Genomic DNA, 17,080 nt, shown 5'->3' on the forward strand with positions numbered 1-17,080 from the left:
GAAGGTTTTTATATCAATTGATGTTAAAAAATACAGACTTGTTTTACAATAATAGCACCATCTTTAGTATCGTACACAGTAATCTTGCTTTGATACACACTCGGAATGGAGTGGGGAGAAGATTTGGCTACAACCAGGATTGGGGACATCAGCAACCTGGAGGGGAGGACCCTTCATATATGCTTGTGAGCTTCCTATCACCACCTGACCCAAGAAAGGTCCTCTAGGAAGACAATAAATAAATAATACCATTATTAGTTGTTCCTTCCTTCCTTTCTTTCTTTTGCTGGCTTCGTGATCTACTCAAGCAATGGTGGCCACAGAAACTGATAAAGAGAGTCCAAAATGTAAGCAAAAAGGTTTGGGGGGGGAGGGAAAGGGAGGAGTTTGGTTCAGCCATTCAGTGCAGAAGTTCTAAAAGTGATTGGGAAGTACTTGGGTTGGTAAAAAAATATTGATTTCAGGGTTTGTTCTCCTTTTACAAAAAGCACACGGGGCCAATATCAACACCAAATTCCTGATCGGCACCACCAATGTCCATAGGTGCAATGTCAATGATGGGCAGGCGCGAAGTCTTCTGAGATCGATACTCAATGATGGTCTTCCCCCACTTTCCGGTATGTTTCTGGAATGGTGAAAACAGACACACGCATGCAAGGATGCATTACTTCAAGAGCTTTATACTCCGGTTTCAATGAGGTGCTTGGATAATCATACATCTGGAAGGCATGGCATGCTTAGGCTGGCTGCGTCTACTTTCAAATCAGTGGAATTTTATGGAAATCTGAGGGGGGAATTATGATGTCGTGTTTTGCTTGCAATGTAGTTCTGAAGGGTAACATCACACCACCTGCTCATGGATCTGGTATGGGATTCTAGCAGATTATGGGATTCTAGAAGATCAGGGTCTAATGTTCTCTTGAATAGTTATATTTTCAGACAGGGTGGGTTGATGGAACTATATCCTGCCTGCTCTGATGAATAAAATAATGTGGCGGATTTCAAATACTAGAACAAATCTCTCTGGCTTTATATAGTTTTAACTTCTTTTTGATAACTTGGGAAAGACAGAGTATATAATATGGTCAACAGAAGACTTCCCTACAGAACTGGATTCAGAACTGTCTCTCTTCTTCCTTTCAATCTGATATAGTCTACTATAATTTACCCAATACAGGTAGTCCTCAACTTATGATCCTAATGGAGCCTGAAATTTCCATCGTAAGTCATGACAGTCATAAGTCAAGGCACCCTCATAACTGACCCAATTTTACAATCTTTTTGTTGCAGTCGTTAAGTGAATAAACACTGCGGTCATTAAAGCAAGTCAAGGCATTCCTATGGGTGTTTTTTGCCAGAAACCTGCTGAAAAGGTCAGTTTCTGTCAAAAATCATTCATAAATTATGTCACAGGACCACAGAATGTTGCAACTGGCTGCAAAGGCAAGCCAGTTGCCAAGCAACAAACTGATCATGTGACTGCAGGGTGTGTGCAGCAAATGGAACCCTAGAACCAGGTTGTAAGTACCTTTTAGGGTGGTTTCTGTCAAAACACTAAGTGGCTGATCATTAAGCAAGGGCTACGTGTACTACTTCAATTATTAACCCAGCAGTATAGCCCATAAGAGCAGTTCATGCATCCAGTTTAAGTTTCATCCCTTTGAGATGTTGGAAGTGTGAACTTACTGGCAGTAATATCTCAGCCCCACCTGACCGCAAGCAGGAAATAGAGCGTAGACTAAGAGTTAAGATTTACTCTCTGTTGTTTCCATGTCTGTCACTCTTTATCTAAGAAACTTCTAATCTGAGATCACGCCTTCTGACTTTTTCCCTTGTACACATATAAAGAGCACACATGTTCTTTCAACTCCTGGTGGGCTTGCTAAATGCAAGGCCTTTCCTAGCCCTAGGGTGAATTTCCTGTAATTAAAACCATCATCCTGTTTTAGCTATAAAGCTTGCATCGCTAAAAAAAAAAAAAAAAATCCTACTCAGGAATGTTCTCATTACTTACGAAGAATGATCCAGCTACAGAAAAATCTAACTGGTTACTTGGCTGAAATGGAAATCTCTGCTAATCTCTTTGATCAGCAAGCTAAGCTTGGTACTATCACTATGATCAAACAATTGAATCAAACAATTGTGTAGTATTTGTACTTACTTTCTTGGTAGTAACTAGCCCAATTTTAATAAATAAAACAACTCATCATCAAGACCAGAGCTCAAAAATTATTTTGGAATCAGGTATAAAATTATGATTAGAAATTTGCTCTATGCAGACGATACTGCTGCAATTTTTTCTCACTGTATGTTGTCCAGACCGAGGGTATTATGCCACCCAATTAGACAGAATCCTAATCTCCAATAAATCATTCAGAATAACAGAGTTAGAAGGGAACTTGGAGGTCTTCTAGTCCAATCCTCTCCTCGGGCAGGAAGCCCTATACATTTCAGACATGGTTGCCTTCTTTCTATTTACAGTACATCTAGCAATATCCCCAATAAATCATGATTGCTTTTTTTTCTACTTACCGTACATCCATCCTGCAAGGCAGTGTAGGTGAACCTGCTATTGCCCTCAGCTCTCATCTCCACATCGTTGGATCCCTGTATCAGGAGAGCTTTCTTAAGGTTGCCAGATGCTGCATCCATGTAGGCAATACTGTTCTTGCAGTGGTAGGTAAGGTTTTGGGAGCCTTCAGAAGACAAGAGCCGCAGGAAAGTCATCTGGATGTTGGCCGTGTTAGGAGCCAGGTTGTCATCTCCGTAGCTAAGCTGCAAAAGGACAAGGCAAAGCCATTAGGACATGGAAATCTTAAAAGAGCCAAGGCAGAAGAAACAGAAAGCACACATAGTTGCCAAAAGGACAAAGCATGGAAACAAAGCTGTGGGATTCAGCACTCTTCCTTCACACAGTGTTACAGAAAAAATGCGGTTACTAAACGAAGTTAACACAGAAAAGCTGAGAAAGGAAACTGGGATGCTCGTGGAAAATTGGCACTCTCTCCAAATCAGCCTAATGCAAGGGCAGGTATTGATTATTTCTACTTACATGAAAGCCTCCATTGATGCTTTCTCCAAACCAGATGTGCTTTTTCTCCTTGTTCTTGCTTGTCCACCAATTCTTTCTGGGAATGCTCCTTGGCTTCGGATAGACACAGGACTCCCCAGTCTCCATGTTGCAGAAAACCTTTATGGCGTCCAAAGTGCAGCCTTGGTTGGGGTCAATCCAATAATCGCCTGTCAAAAGGGAAACAAAGTTAGTTACAAGAGTGTGTTTTGTCTCTCTCTCTCTCTCTCTCTCTCTCTCTCTCTTTTCATATGCATGCATATATATTCCATTTTTCGTCACACTTGGTCACAAAAAAACTTCCTCCACTGGCCATTTTCCTATCCAAGGGTAGCCTCGGATGTCTAACTAATGCACCAGATGCCTCACTAATCACATTAGACTGGAGTTAGGATTTCCACAGTAGAATGAAATTGATTATTAATCAGGACATGAATGTAAAAAGTGAAACAATAAAGGCTGAAATATCTACTCTGGATATAACAAAGAAGGGTAAATCTTAAAGATTCTTGAAAGGTTTAGCTTCATCCAATGATACTGATTTATTAACATATATCTAATGTTTACTGAGTACATATGGGGGAGCATCACCATTACAGTATTCAATGATTAAAGATTCCATAGTACATGTCTTTGGAGATTCTCAGTCATCCAGGTCATAATTGTCCTGAACATAGATGACTACAAAGCCAAGGTGAACAGTCTTCAGACGGACAGTGCCACGTATGAGACTCTGAAGAGAGATCCCACCAGCAGTTGCAAGAAAAAAGGTCATTGATTTCTTGCAAGGCAACTTCCATAGTCCACGTTAATATTTTGGACTGTAATCTATCATTTTTAGGTTGTGTTGTTTGATTCCCTCTAATAACAGATTGTGCATCTGAGCTTAGGGAAGGAGAGCTACTTTCTTAATCATTCTCTCTAGTACAGTGTGGCTTCCAGTGACATTTGGGTAAAGGAATATGCCCAAATTTACAAGCCATAGTATGTCTCATATCTTCAGTGATTTCGATCAACACAACTTACAGCATCTTATATAACGCTCCATAGTGCTTTACAGCCCTCTCTAAGCAGTTTACACTGTCAGCATATTGGTCCCAACAATCTGGGTCCCCATCGGAAGGATGGAAGGCTGAGTCAACCTTGAGCCAGTCAGGATTGAACTCCAGGCTCTAATTAGCCTTCAATATTGCATCCTAACCACTGCGTCTTATCACATATTTCTGGGTGGCAGGAATCAAAAATTGCTGAAGAAGCCATGTGGGTGGCAGGAATCAAAAATATCTAAGCCACTCTTGCTATGAGGGATATTTATATATGCTTTGAATGCGAATCGTTTGGTTATTTCTGGGTGTAAGTTTTATATAATGAGCTGACAGCACTCCGGTCCATCCCAAATCAGGCAAGGGCACTTCGCCTAGAGCAGGGGTCTTCAAACTTGGCCCTTTTATGACTTGTGGACTTCAACTCCCAGAATTCCTCAGCCAGGCACACGTGCCTGGCTGAGGAATTCTGGGAGTTGAAGTCCACAAGTCATAAAAGGGCCAAGTTTGAAGACCCCTGGCCTAGAGACTCACCGCTCTTCCAGTCAGGGTGGCATAGTTTCAGGTCACGACAGGTTCGAGCTGGGTTCTTCTTGCTGCCCTCAGGGTTTCGGATGCTTTCAATCTGGTTGTTGAGACTCTTCAGGGTGGAGTCGACCTCAACATCATGCTGCCGCAAATTGGTGAAAGCCTGATCGGATCGCATGTAGCGCATTGGATCAGGGCCTTTCTCAGTCTGGCCAAGGCCAGCAAAAGCTGACATATCAATCCCAGCTCCAGGTGGGCCGGGAGGACCAGGAGGTCCGGGGTTGCCAGGAGGACCCTATCAGAGAAGAAGAAAGGAGACAGTTCTAACAGACTTGTCTTAGAACAGAAATATCTCAATCAATCAATCAATCCAGCTGGAAGGGACCTTGGAGGTTTTCTAGTCCAACTCCCTGTTCAAGCAGGAGACCCTATGCCACTGCAGACAGGTGGCTATCCAGTCTTTTCTTAAAAACCTCCATGAAGCACCCACAACTTCTGAAGGCAAGCTGTTCCACTGGTTAATTGTCCTCACTGTTAGGAAGTTTCTCCTAAATTCCAGGTTGCTATTCTCCTTGATTAGTTTCCATCCATTGTTTCTTGTCCTGCCCTCAGGTACTTTGGAGGTTGACCCCCTCTTCTTTGTGGCAGTTCCTCAAATACTGGAATACCTGCTATCATATCACCCCTAGACCTTATCCTTACCCCTATCTAGTCCTTACCCCATCTCCTACACTGGTAGAGCTCTTTACAGCTTCCTTAGGTTGGGGTTAGACTTCTGCATGACTGCACGTCAGAGAACGTATGTGTCTGTCATTCAGAGACAGTTGCATAACTGTTGCATTTACACTATATTTGTATCTCCTCACTTTGTCAGCAAATCTCTCCTCTAATTGCTCCATCTTGTCATTTGAATGTGCCTTGCCTTCTGCCCGCCTCCCAACAGGCGGTCAGATCAACCAATCAGCATGCAGGATGCACAACTCCACACAACATATAGTTGAGATTTGGGAGATGTTTGTGGTGGCCCATCTGCAACCACCTGCAACCTACACTTACCCACCAACCCCTTCACAGACTAGGTATGCATCAACATGTACCTGCAGTTGCAGACAAGTCTAGATCAAACTTGGGCCATTGCTGGGAGTAAAGGTGACCTAGGATGGTCTAGCACAGTTTTTAGTGGCCTTGAGTCAGAAGAATGAGTCAGTCTGCTTTTTGAAATATCACACGAAGCATCATATAGTATTTGCTTTGTTTTTTAAGCTTGTTTTGCTAAATGCAACCAGTAAATAAACCACATGTTTTCAGGTAGTCAACTCACAATTTAAACCTAAAGGAAGAGGGATTGTTAACTATTGGCTATAACTCTGGCTTAGCACGATGTGCAAGTGAGTACAATACATATGCATTTTTTTGTTATTTTCTGCTGATCTCATTTGAATCTGTGCATCACTTAAGTAAAAGATAAACACAGCTTAAAAAGGACAAACAGCTATAAGCCAGAAATTGACTAGACAAGCCATGGTTATTTTTATAAGACTTTTTTCTAGTTTTTTCAACAAATCACGATTAAAACAAAGCTCAGGGTGTATGTGCAAATGGCATATAGTTGCTAGTCTCTAATTAGAAATGCCTTTTGGAATCAGATAGCTTATAAATAAAATAGGTAACAAGCAAATAGATAGTAAATATTTCATCATATTGTGGAGTTCCATGTATTTTTTTATTCACAGAACAATAAAATTCAATCAAAACACTTTGTGTTTCAATTCATTCTCCAAGGGGAAAAAAAATGCCAACGTCCTTTATGTAATATCTTGTACTTTTTTTATTTCCATTGAAGGTAGTCCTTGACTTACAACCATTCGTTTAGTGACGGTTTCAAGTCACAACGGCACTGAAAGAAGTGACTCGTGACCATTTTTCACACTTACAACCGTCCCCATGATCAAAAATTGTGATCAAAATTCAGACCCTTGGCAACTGACTCATCTTTGTGACGGTTGCCGTGTCCCGGGGTCATGTGATCCCCTTTTGCGACCTTCTGACAATCAAAGTCATTGGGGAAGCCAGGTTCACTGTTACTAACCTAACAACTGCAGTGATTCACTGAACAATTGTGGCAAGAAAGGTTGCGAAATGGGGCAAAATTCGCTTAACAACTGTCCCGCTAAGTGACAGAAATTTTGGGGTCAATCATGGCCATAAGTTGAGGACTACCTGTATTTATAGCTTTTTTTTGAGTTACTTACAGCTGCACCAGTTTCTCCACTACGACCACGAGGGCCAGGAGGGCCAATAGGGCCAGGCATCCCATTAGAGCCATCTTTGCCAGAGGGACCAACAGGACCTGGGAGACCCTAGGAGAAAGCCAGAAAAAAGTCAAATCAGCTGCCCACAAATGCTACCTGTCATGGTTCTGACAGATGAAACTCTTCAAAGAAGGCGGCATTGTTTACCTTAAAGAATCTTTATTTGAGAAGCACAGCATCAGCACTAACACAGTCGAAGCCAAAAACTGGATTCCCCTCCCCTGAGCACATAGTATCAAAGCACAATTCCCTCCTCTAATTTACCGTCATAAATCACATTCTCCAATTAGTTTGAAATGCAGACTTTCCCTCCAGATCTCCAACCCGCCATTTCTTATCTCTTATTTCATTAACCGTGGTTCACACACTAAGTCCAATATTATTATGTCTATCTAAACTCTCATGCACATTCCTTCTCCTCCAGCATCATCTAACTCTAAAAGTAAAACATAAGAAGAAAATGGTTGCATCTCTAACTGTTGTCAAAGCAAAAACATCCGATATTAGCAGCGTTGACACTATCTATATAAGAAAAGTACAAGGGAAAGAACTTCGGGACTGCAACATAAATTTGTCCAATCAATCAATCAATCAATCAATCAATCAAATCAATCAATCAATCAATGAAGCACACTGATACTTCCAAGTTTCTACTCCAACAAAATTGCAGTATGAGAGTCTTTCCCCAATCTGACATGCTCTACATACGGTGGGAACTTCCCAGCCCTTATGACATGAGCCAGAAGGGGATTGGGAAACAAGAGATATTCTTCCACTTTGTCTCCTCTCCTTAAACTAATCAACATCCAAGAATTCAGAGCCTGTACTTCTGTGTTTAGATCAAATTTTGTCACTTGGGAAAATAATGAAATTCTGCAAATCATAGCATCGTGCCCGATGAATCAAGAGTTCATCAATGGCTTAAATGTCCACGAAATTAGCCTTTTTGAAGTGCCCTGTTGATTGTACTTACCCTGGGACCAGAGGGACCACCAGGACCAGATGTACCTTGATCTCCAGAAGGACCCTAAGGAAGAAAGGAAAACAGCTGTATAGTTAAATCTGAATTTTGTGCATTATAGTTTCTCCGTAGAAGAGCCCAAATGGTCTCTACAATATGGAGCCTTCCTCTTTATGATCTTTGATTCATTGACCTCTGTGCATGAACTAACATGCCAGTGATCCTCTGCGTACCTGCATGTTGAAGAACAGTCTGAAATTTATTAGAAGGTACAAACTCATCCTATAGTGTAGATATCTTGCAACTGTATCTTTTGGAGAAGGCCATTAGAAGGGGGAGAAATTGTCAAGTAATAACTATCTCCTGGACTGAAGATCCTTTGATCAGTTTTCAAAGATTCCTGGAGTTGTCTGGGTGGTAATTTAAATTCCCAAGCCTTATTAAGGGTTATTTACTATACAGAATTTCAGTTCACGAGTCTTGCTAACAGTTATTATTTATGAAACCTTTTGTCGAGAGAAATGTATATAGTATTGTTTCAGACGAACTGATTCTTATCCTCGCTACAACAGAGGAACAGATCATCAATCAGAATAGAGCTGGAAGGGATCTTGGAGGTCTTCTAGTCCAACCCCCTGCTCAAGCAGGAGACCCTATACCATTTCAGACAGATGTCTGTCCAGTCTCTTCTTAAAAACCTCCAGTGATGAAGTGCCCACAATGTCTGAAGGCAAACTGTTCCACTGGTTAATTGTTCTCGCTGTTAGGAAGTTTATCCTTAATTCCAGGTTGCTTCTCTCCCTGATTAGTTTCCATCCATTGTTTCTTGTCTTGCCTTCTGGTGCTTTAAAAAATAAGCTGACCCTCTCCTCTTTGTGGCAGTCCCTCAAATACTGCTATCATGTCATCCCTTGTCCTTCTTTTCTCTAGACTGGCCATATCATACCCAGATGAACATTCACAATCTGTGGCAAGCCTGGAATGGGGGCTGAATCCTATCAAGGATGTGCTGGAATCAAAACTTACAGGAGGCCCAGGGAGACCCTGCAGGCCAGTGAATCCTCGGTGACCCTTCAGACCTCGTTCTCCTGCCTCTCCAGATTCACCTTTGTCGCCACGAGGGCCTTGTGGACCCTAGAAGTGTAAAACACAAGCCACTTTCAGAAGCAGAGAAGCACAGGAAAGCTTGCTTGCTACAGAATACAGGAGATGGTGGAGGTGCTACTCCGCAATGCTCTATACTGTATATTCGCACAGCAGAAATAGTGAATAATTGACTTTCATTTTGACAGTAGCTCTACTCCAAGCTTGGCAAGTGAGCTTCATAGTTCTGGTTGTTACGTTCTGATGTCACAAAGCTCCTGTGTTCCTGGCAAAGTGTGCTATGACATCAACCCCTCCCCTAACATTTCAATCATCTACCTTGATAGATACAGTACTAACTATAGCGATTAAACTAAAAAAAAATGGTTACTTTGAGCCTAGTTTAAGGGTACTGAAACATGTTTATACCACTGGATTTAGTATTAATTTCCATGAATGCAGACCATTCAGATCTGGATTCTTTGGCCAGAAACTGAAAGGTTAGCTTGATACGTACGAATTAAGTAGAACAGAGGTCTCCAACATTGGCAACTTTAAAACTTGTGGACTTCAACTCCCAGAATGGCTGGCTGAGGAATTCTGGGAGATGAAGTCCATAAGTCTTAAAGTTGCCAAGGTTGGAGACCCCTAAAGTAGAAGACTATAGTGGTTTGGTCTTTCTTTAGCAGCAGCAAGCAGTTAAATGCTCCTGTGTCTCAATATGCCTACAGAGAATTTTAACAAAATAAAATAAAAATGGAAAGTAGTTTGTCACACGTAAACAAAAAGGCCTCCAGCATCATTTTTATCTACAAAAAAAAAAAAAAGTCTCCAGGGCCAAAAGAGGGCCTTGTGAGCATACTTAGGGGAAAAATGATGGCTGTAGGTTATTGGTTTGAAATGGTACCCACTTTGTTAGGAAGAAATAAACAAGAAAAAAAGGAAAACTGGGGTGGTGGTAGAGAACAAGTAGAAAGTAACTCGGGGGCTAAAAAAGATGGCAAGGAACTACTGTTCTATTTGGTCATACACGCCCTGGCAGAATGTTATGATTAGACAAACTATGGCATGTTTTCAACTTTTTTAGTGCATTTTAACTACAGACTGATAGTGCTAGAATGCTGTCTGGCACACACTCATGGTGACCTGAAGTGATAAATAAGAAAGCTGTCCATTCACTCCCTCTTCTGGGTGAAATAATTAGTAGACTATGTCTTTTATGCTTATCTGGTAAAAAGTTACTTCAATTTTAGAAACAACTTATTCATTTGTAACACATATTATTTCAAGAACTCAACTGTCATGGTTCCGAAAGATGAAACTCTTCAAAGAACTTTGAGGCATTGTTTACCTTAAAGAGTCTTTAATCGAGCAGCATAGATTCGGCAGGTACATAGCTGCTCGATTAAAGACTCTTTAAGGTAAACAATGTCTCAAAGTTCTTTGAAGAGTTTCATCTTTCGGAACCATGACATTAAGCCAAAATCTGACTTCCCCTCCCTTCAGCACGTAGATCAAAGCACAATTCCCTCCTACAACTACAGTCATAAATCACGTTCTCCAATTAGTTTGAAATGCTGGCTTTCCGCCCAGTTGTTATCCCAGCCATGCTTTATCAGCTCTTATTTCAATATTGTATGTCTAACTAACTCCCATCACATTCCTCCCCCTCCCCCAATGTCATCTAATTCTAAGAGTACAGTATAAGAAAGAAAAAGGCTGCATCTTCATCTGTTGTCAAAGCAAGAACATCCAATGTTAGCAGCGTTGACATCAACATTTGAGATACAGCTATGGTATTTTTGGAGATCCCATGTTGCTTCTCAATTTTATCTGGGAGAAGAAGGAATCCATTTCAGGGCTCTGAGACATCTTTAAATGATTGTTAGGATGACTGTCCTTCCATTTAGAGAGCAGAGGTAAAGACAGACTACCCTGTCTCAGAGAAATGTGCTAAGTGCTCCTGTACAAGGAACATATGGTTATTATACCCAAGAGACATCTATTCAAATATCACATAAACATACACAAGTATATTTCTCTGCTGCTCTTGGCCTCTGTTCTTGTACTATTTTTGTTCAGATAGCAGGGTTCACATTTTTAAGAGCCAAACCTATTTTACCAATTGACTTTGCAAAACAAGAAAGTGCTCCCTGTGGCATTTAGTCATTGTGCTATTGAAAACAAATTCTCCTGGCTACATATAGCAATGGTATCACTGCAATTTTACTGATTGCTTTTGGCTCTGGGGGAAGTCTATAATGTTTACAGGAAGTCAGGAAAAAGTGAAGCTAGACAAAGGGAAAAAAGTACTCACAGCTAAGCCCCTTGCTCCTGCAAGGCCAGTAGGGCCAATGGGACCTTGAGGACCCTGGAAAGAAACAAAACAATGATATGTTGACCTAGTCTTCTGCCAATGAGAAGATCAAAGACTGTAGTTTTCAGAAAGGATTTGAAGAGGGGTTTCTTTCTAACTTCTTCCTTGTTACTTAACTGTTTCTCCTCTGTCTCCTTGTTTGCCAGTTGGACCAACAGGACCTGGAGCCCCGGGTGAGCCAGGAGCACCGTGACCTCCAACAGCACCAGTCTCACCACGTTCACCCTGTTTGGAGAGGGAGAGGAAAGACACAAAGTTCAAATATTTAATGCCACATACATGAAGGATGGAGTAAGAGACAACTACACATGCCCTTTTCTAATTCAGGTCCATGCTATTAGGAGACGCAGTATACCTTAGTCAATGCTAGAAGTGAACAAGCCATTTGGGAAACATTTTGGAAGTTATGGTTAGTCCTGGTATGACAAGGACATAGTTATGAGACTCCAGAAAATCCTTGCAGAAGTTCCTCCTTTATGTTATTTATTTACATTTATTATTTAATTATCTAAGGCCAACTACTCATAAATGATTCTGGATAGTTTACATGAATTACAGTAAAAGCAAAAATGTCACATTAAAACCACCACCTATTCTATCTATGCTGCCCTCCCTGTCAGGCACAAAGGATTAAGACCATACGTTAAGTTGCAGTTCAGAAGATTTATTGCTCAAACCTATATACAAGAATCTAATTAATTAAAGTTCAAGATTAAATTGGCGCCAGCTAAAGGTCAACAAAATTTAAGAGAGGCCGGACCTGGACTGTTTGTGGGAATGTAATGCCTCTAAGCTGATGACATGCTTAATTCCACCCTCCAGTCCTTCTCTTATACTCTTCATTCTAAGAGGGAAAAACAGTTTGGGTTGTCTAGCACTGCACTCTATCATGAAAACTGTGCTGCCCCAGGGGAAAAGAATGGGACTTTTAAGAGTCGGAAGATGAGGGCTAAGAATGTGAATGGAGAACGCAAGCCATATAGAGGGTGGCATCCTGTCTGAGATTGTATGGGCAGATTATTATCTCTTACAACTTCCTAGTCAAGTTAGTGATGAGACACTAACCAAATAAAAGGAATGAGTGAAAATAAATGCCTGGAACTAATCAACTCCTCCAATACATTTACCTTTGGTCCCGGGGAACCATCTCTGCCTGGAGGACCATCTGAACCAGGATTACCCTGAAAACAAGAAGGAGATAGTTATTTTTGAGAAAGGCAGGAATGTGCTTGTGCAGCATGGGTCTGGCAACTAATTAAGAGTTGTAGCAGCAGCTTCTACTAATACAAAACTGCATATGTTCTGTGATGAGCTGATCCTTGAATTGTCCCATACCACCTACTTATCTTAAACAGAAGGTGTCCTCTATCTCTTGGAAGTCAGACTTGAGCAAACTCTGGTTTGGTAAATGCTTGTCTGAAATATACTTGTTATACTATTAAAAAGGGCTTCATACTGCAGTTGCCAAGTTTTAGCCTAATCAGCAATAGCAAACAGGGCACAGAACCAGAATTACTTCCCATCTGCTACTGAACCAAACCCTCACAATCTTCTAGCTTTTTGCAACCCATTTCCCAAATTCATCCTTTTTTAATTTTTTGTATAAGCTCTATTTGTAGCTGCAGCTTCTATTGCCTTTGCCATCTTATTTATCTGCTGATGGTGATGGGCGAAGAAATAAGTTGAAAAGCCCTGTCTATTAGTCTGAGAATCTGCTTCTTCAATGCTGTCATCCAAGCTCTCCCCTTTGCAAATTGCCAGATCATGCCAACCTCAATACTATTTTGTCATGAGCTTCCTTGTCCTCTATGGTCTGTAATATGGGGAAAAGGCATCTGCTCTTTTTCAGAGGGGAAATGTAGGCTTTTAATTGATGTTTGATTCTGCTTTAACCCTATTCACCAGGGAGAACTTTCAAAAAAGGTCAAGACTCAAGGAATAAATATGTTTGGAAACAGGACATAAACTCATCCAGAACTTGGGGACGACTACATCAGCTACACCTTGAAACACAATTCTGAAATATTGGATGTGGTGTCATGCTGTGGTCACATTTTGGGCCATCATCATGCCTGGTAATTAAATAATTCAACATAATGGGGAAGGATAGATATTTATTTAAATATACATTCTCTTGAGAAGAAGTGTTCATCTCAAATTCAGTATGAGAAACCAGAAATGCAACTTTTGTATTCCTGATGAGAAACATGCCTAGGTTAATTAGACTCACCTCACGGCCAGGTTCACCAGAAGGACCAGTCAAACCGGGTGGACCAACTGGTCCAGGTGGGCCTCTATCTCCTGGACCTCCACTAGATCCTTGTTTACCAGGCTCACCCTGGGGAAGAAAGCCAATTTAAGAAGGCAGAAGACTATTTTGACAGCAATTTGGGCAAAGCAAAGTGAAAAACCTCAGCCGATTTTTCCTCCAGATCAACTATTTGAGCCAAAAATTGTTTGCACAGATTTACTCCATAATCACGATGATGAGAAACCTATTTAGTGCAAGGTCGGTTTGTGAGTTTTAAACGTGTATGAACTGAAACTTCCCAGAAAAATCTGGCAGAATTGTGTGAGCAACTAATAATGCTTATTGTTTGAGCTATCTCCAATATCCAGATAAAATTTCCCCACCATTTATTTCATGGAATAAATCATTCCCTCACATAGACAGTATTTTCTTTTCTTTTCTACACAGTGTTTGGGTTAGAACCGTTCACTCTAAGAGAAGAGATTGAATAGGCAGAGACTTGTGTGGTTAAGCAAACCCAAAAAAGAAAAAAAGAAAGCCTCTTCCTGATTCTGTTGAGAGGATCAAACCTACTAATGGAAAAAAAAATCTAATTCCAATCTGCTTTAGGATAGTAATTTTCAGATACAGGATGAGAGATGCTCATCTCACAGATGAGAATTAGACTTTGCACTCTGCTGTCTTGGATGCCCAGACGTGACAAAACATGGGCTTTGTTTTCATATTTGTTAATTAAGGAAGAAGATAAATTAAATTTGTGCAAGACAATTTTTCATTCATAGTAGAATTTCTCTTTGCTTATTCAACATTTTAAATGGCTTCAATCCCAAGAGGTTGAATATAGACAATACAATCGGTATAGTTCTCATGGATGTTGTGGTGCCATGTTGAAAGAATACAAGCCAGCCATGGAAAATCAGTAGAATGCCTGACAAGTAAGAGCTTAACGCTACCATTACATTTGTGTCGGAAGCACCTACCAAAGTGCTTCCGGATTAAAAGGATTAGCCAGTGGCATCACCGTTGCCCAGGAGACAGCCGAGAGAGCTCCTTTCATGTCCCCAGTATCTTCCCACCGAAGTGGTACCTATTTATCTACTTGCATTTGCATGCTTTTGAACTGCTGGATGGACAGGAGCTAGGGCAAATTGACGGGAACTCATTCCATCACGCGGCTTTCTCTCGGGTTTCAAACTGCTGAACTGCCAACCTCTCAATGGTCTTTTGACTCAGCGTCTAATGGCATGAACCACCTTTTAGCTTAACACTCAAAACACTAAAAAAACTAACATATCAATTTTGTAAAAAAAATAATATGGCAAAAACTTTGGACATCTTACAAATCCAGAAGTTGTAAAATGGCTTGTCTTTGAACTGAACGTACATTGTACCCTTTTCAACATATATTTTTCAAACTGGTTAACTACTTACAGAAGGCCCAGGCAGACCAGGAAAGCCTCTTTCACCTCGCTGACCAGGAAGACCAACTATACCTCTCTGTCCCGCCAAACCCTGAGGCCCAGGTGGGCCATCTGCACCCTGGGAAAAGGAAAAGAAAGACAAAGGGGAATTAATTTGCATCAGAAGTAGCAACAGGCCAGCTCAGTAACTTACACAAGAAGACAAGCTGAATACATACAGGAGGACCGTCTTCTCCAGATTCTCCCTTCTCTCCCGCAACACCAGCAGGGCCTTGCAAACCTGGATCACCAGTGCGTCCAACTGGCCCTGCGTCACCACGGGCACCCTTGGGACCATCTTTTCCAGAAGCACCAGGTGGGCCTGGAGAACCAGGGTTACCCTAGAAAGAAAACATGAAGTCTTGATTAAAAAGAAATGAGCTTGAGTTGGATTGGTTTGAGGAATCAAGGACACACCTCCCCAGATCAAAATCTTATATAAAAATGAATGACTTTCAGGGAAAACACAAGTCTATCTCCTGTAGAAAAGAATGAGCAGAGGTTCGTTTATGGGGCATTGTAGTTTGAGGTGCCTTATAATGAGAGTTAGTATTTTCCAAAAGGAAGGAAGGAACAAATCTTTTAAAATTGTTTAGCATTTTTCTCCATTTGTCTAAAATCCATCAGAACCTAGAAATAAGGATGGATTCCTGGAAATGTCATTTTCTTGCCAGAAGCTCATAGCTATGGCCAGAATCACAACCTAAACTTCCTCTTCTATAACATGAGCTTGCATGCTTCTTCCATCCCGCTAATTCAGCAAAAGTGTTACTTCAGTCAGGAAGAGGGATTGATTTTTCCTCTCTGTGATTGGCTCATCTAAAAGTCAGTGACCATTGATCTGAATTATATCCTATAGCTTTCACTGTTGCCGTGAAAACAGAATTCAGATGACTGGAAAGTCTGAGATCACAACTTGCAGACTGCACCTATTTTGTAACAGGGATCAGGAGAGACAAGGGCATCGGTGCTCTTTTTCAGTGCCGTAGCTCCCTCTACTGGCAAAAAGCCTACACTGTTTTATTCTCTGAAGAAAAAAAACCAATGAAGAAGAAACTCATCAGAGCCAATTGAAGCTTGACAACCAATAAATTTAAATATATGAATATATAAATAAAAAGTAACGCTAGAGAGGGGGGGTTACACTTTGAAGAGCCAGGCAGTATGCAGCAGAGGTTTAAAATATTTTTCTTCTTAAAATACATAAATGGGGAAATGACCCAAGGGTGGGAGATATGGATGCCCTAAAACTTTACTCCTTAAATAACATAAAAGGTTCAAAACCTTCAACTCTCCCTATCTGGGGGGGCTTGTTAGCTAAGAGGGTAAGAATCTTGTTTTACTCTGAGCTGGCATGACACTAGAATTGAAGAGGTGTTGCTAAGTCAACTGATCACACTGGGTAGAAATAGTCCTTGACTTACGACCACAATTGATCACAACTGAGCCCGGAACTTTGGTCATAAGTCATAGTAATTAAGTGGTTCATCCTGTGACCTGACTTGATTTTACGACCATTTTTAGGATGGTTGCAAAGTGAGTCACCATGGTCATTAAGTGAACCAGGTGGCTGTTAAGCAATTCCAGCATTTCCAATGGGCATTTTTTTCTGTTTTCTCCTGGAAAATGGCAAATATGACTGCAGAATGCTGCAACAAGTTGTAAATGTAAGCCAGCTGTCAAGCATCCTAAATACATGTGGCTGCAGGGTGTGTGTGCTGCAGTCATAACTTTGAGGACGGATCTTAAGTAGCTTTGAGATCTGTTGCAACTTTGAATCGTTGTTAAGTGGCTGGTCGTTAAGCAAGGACTTCTGGTAGAAGAGACAATGTAATGCATATGGCAGAGTGTGGGCTTCTTCCAATTGAGGCTGAGCCTCTCCTATGCCATTTAGATGAGTTGCCTTGATTGGCATTAAATATTGATAATGGCAGGTTTTCACTGGCGTAGTGGCTGATGACCCTTAGCCCTGAAAAAAATCGATGAGCGTAGAGA

At 41.1% G+C, this 17,080-nt stretch overlaps 1 protein-coding gene across 1 annotated transcript in view; it reads right to left on the reverse strand.

Moving 5' to 3' along the window:
- Window positions 1-378: 378 nt before the first annotated feature.
- Window positions 379-17,080, reverse strand: part of COL2A1 (collagen type II alpha 1 chain) — an 83,360-nt gene continuing 66,658 nt past the window's right edge. The window contains exons 42-54 of the mRNA XM_015817125.1: window positions 15,265-15,426; window positions 15,057-15,164; window positions 13,605-13,712; window positions 12,502-12,555; window positions 11,492-11,599; window positions 11,315-11,368; window positions 8,941-9,048; window positions 7,927-7,980; window positions 6,894-7,001; window positions 4,648-4,936; window positions 3,053-3,240; window positions 2,533-2,775; window positions 379-625 (exon numbers count right to left, since the gene is read on the reverse strand). Coding sequence (XP_015672611.1) covers window positions 479-625; window positions 2,533-2,775; window positions 3,053-3,240; window positions 4,648-4,936; window positions 6,894-7,001; window positions 7,927-7,980; window positions 8,941-9,048; window positions 11,315-11,368; window positions 11,492-11,599; window positions 12,502-12,555; window positions 13,605-13,712; window positions 15,057-15,164; window positions 15,265-15,426 — 1,731 coding nt within the window. The 3' untranslated portion in view covers window positions 379-478. The remainder of the gene's footprint in view (window positions 626-2,532; window positions 2,776-3,052; window positions 3,241-4,647; window positions 4,937-6,893; window positions 7,002-7,926; window positions 7,981-8,940; window positions 9,049-11,314; window positions 11,369-11,491; window positions 11,600-12,501; window positions 12,556-13,604; window positions 13,713-15,056; window positions 15,165-15,264; window positions 15,427-17,080) is intronic.

The sequence above is a fragment of the Protobothrops mucrosquamatus genome, unplaced genomic scaffold (assembly GCF_001527695.2).
Source record: "Protobothrops mucrosquamatus isolate PMUCROS unplaced genomic scaffold, P.Mucros_1.0 scaffold555, whole genome shotgun sequence".
In the NCBI taxonomy this organism is placed as follows: domain Eukaryota; kingdom Metazoa; phylum Chordata; class Lepidosauria; order Squamata; family Viperidae; genus Protobothrops; species Protobothrops mucrosquamatus.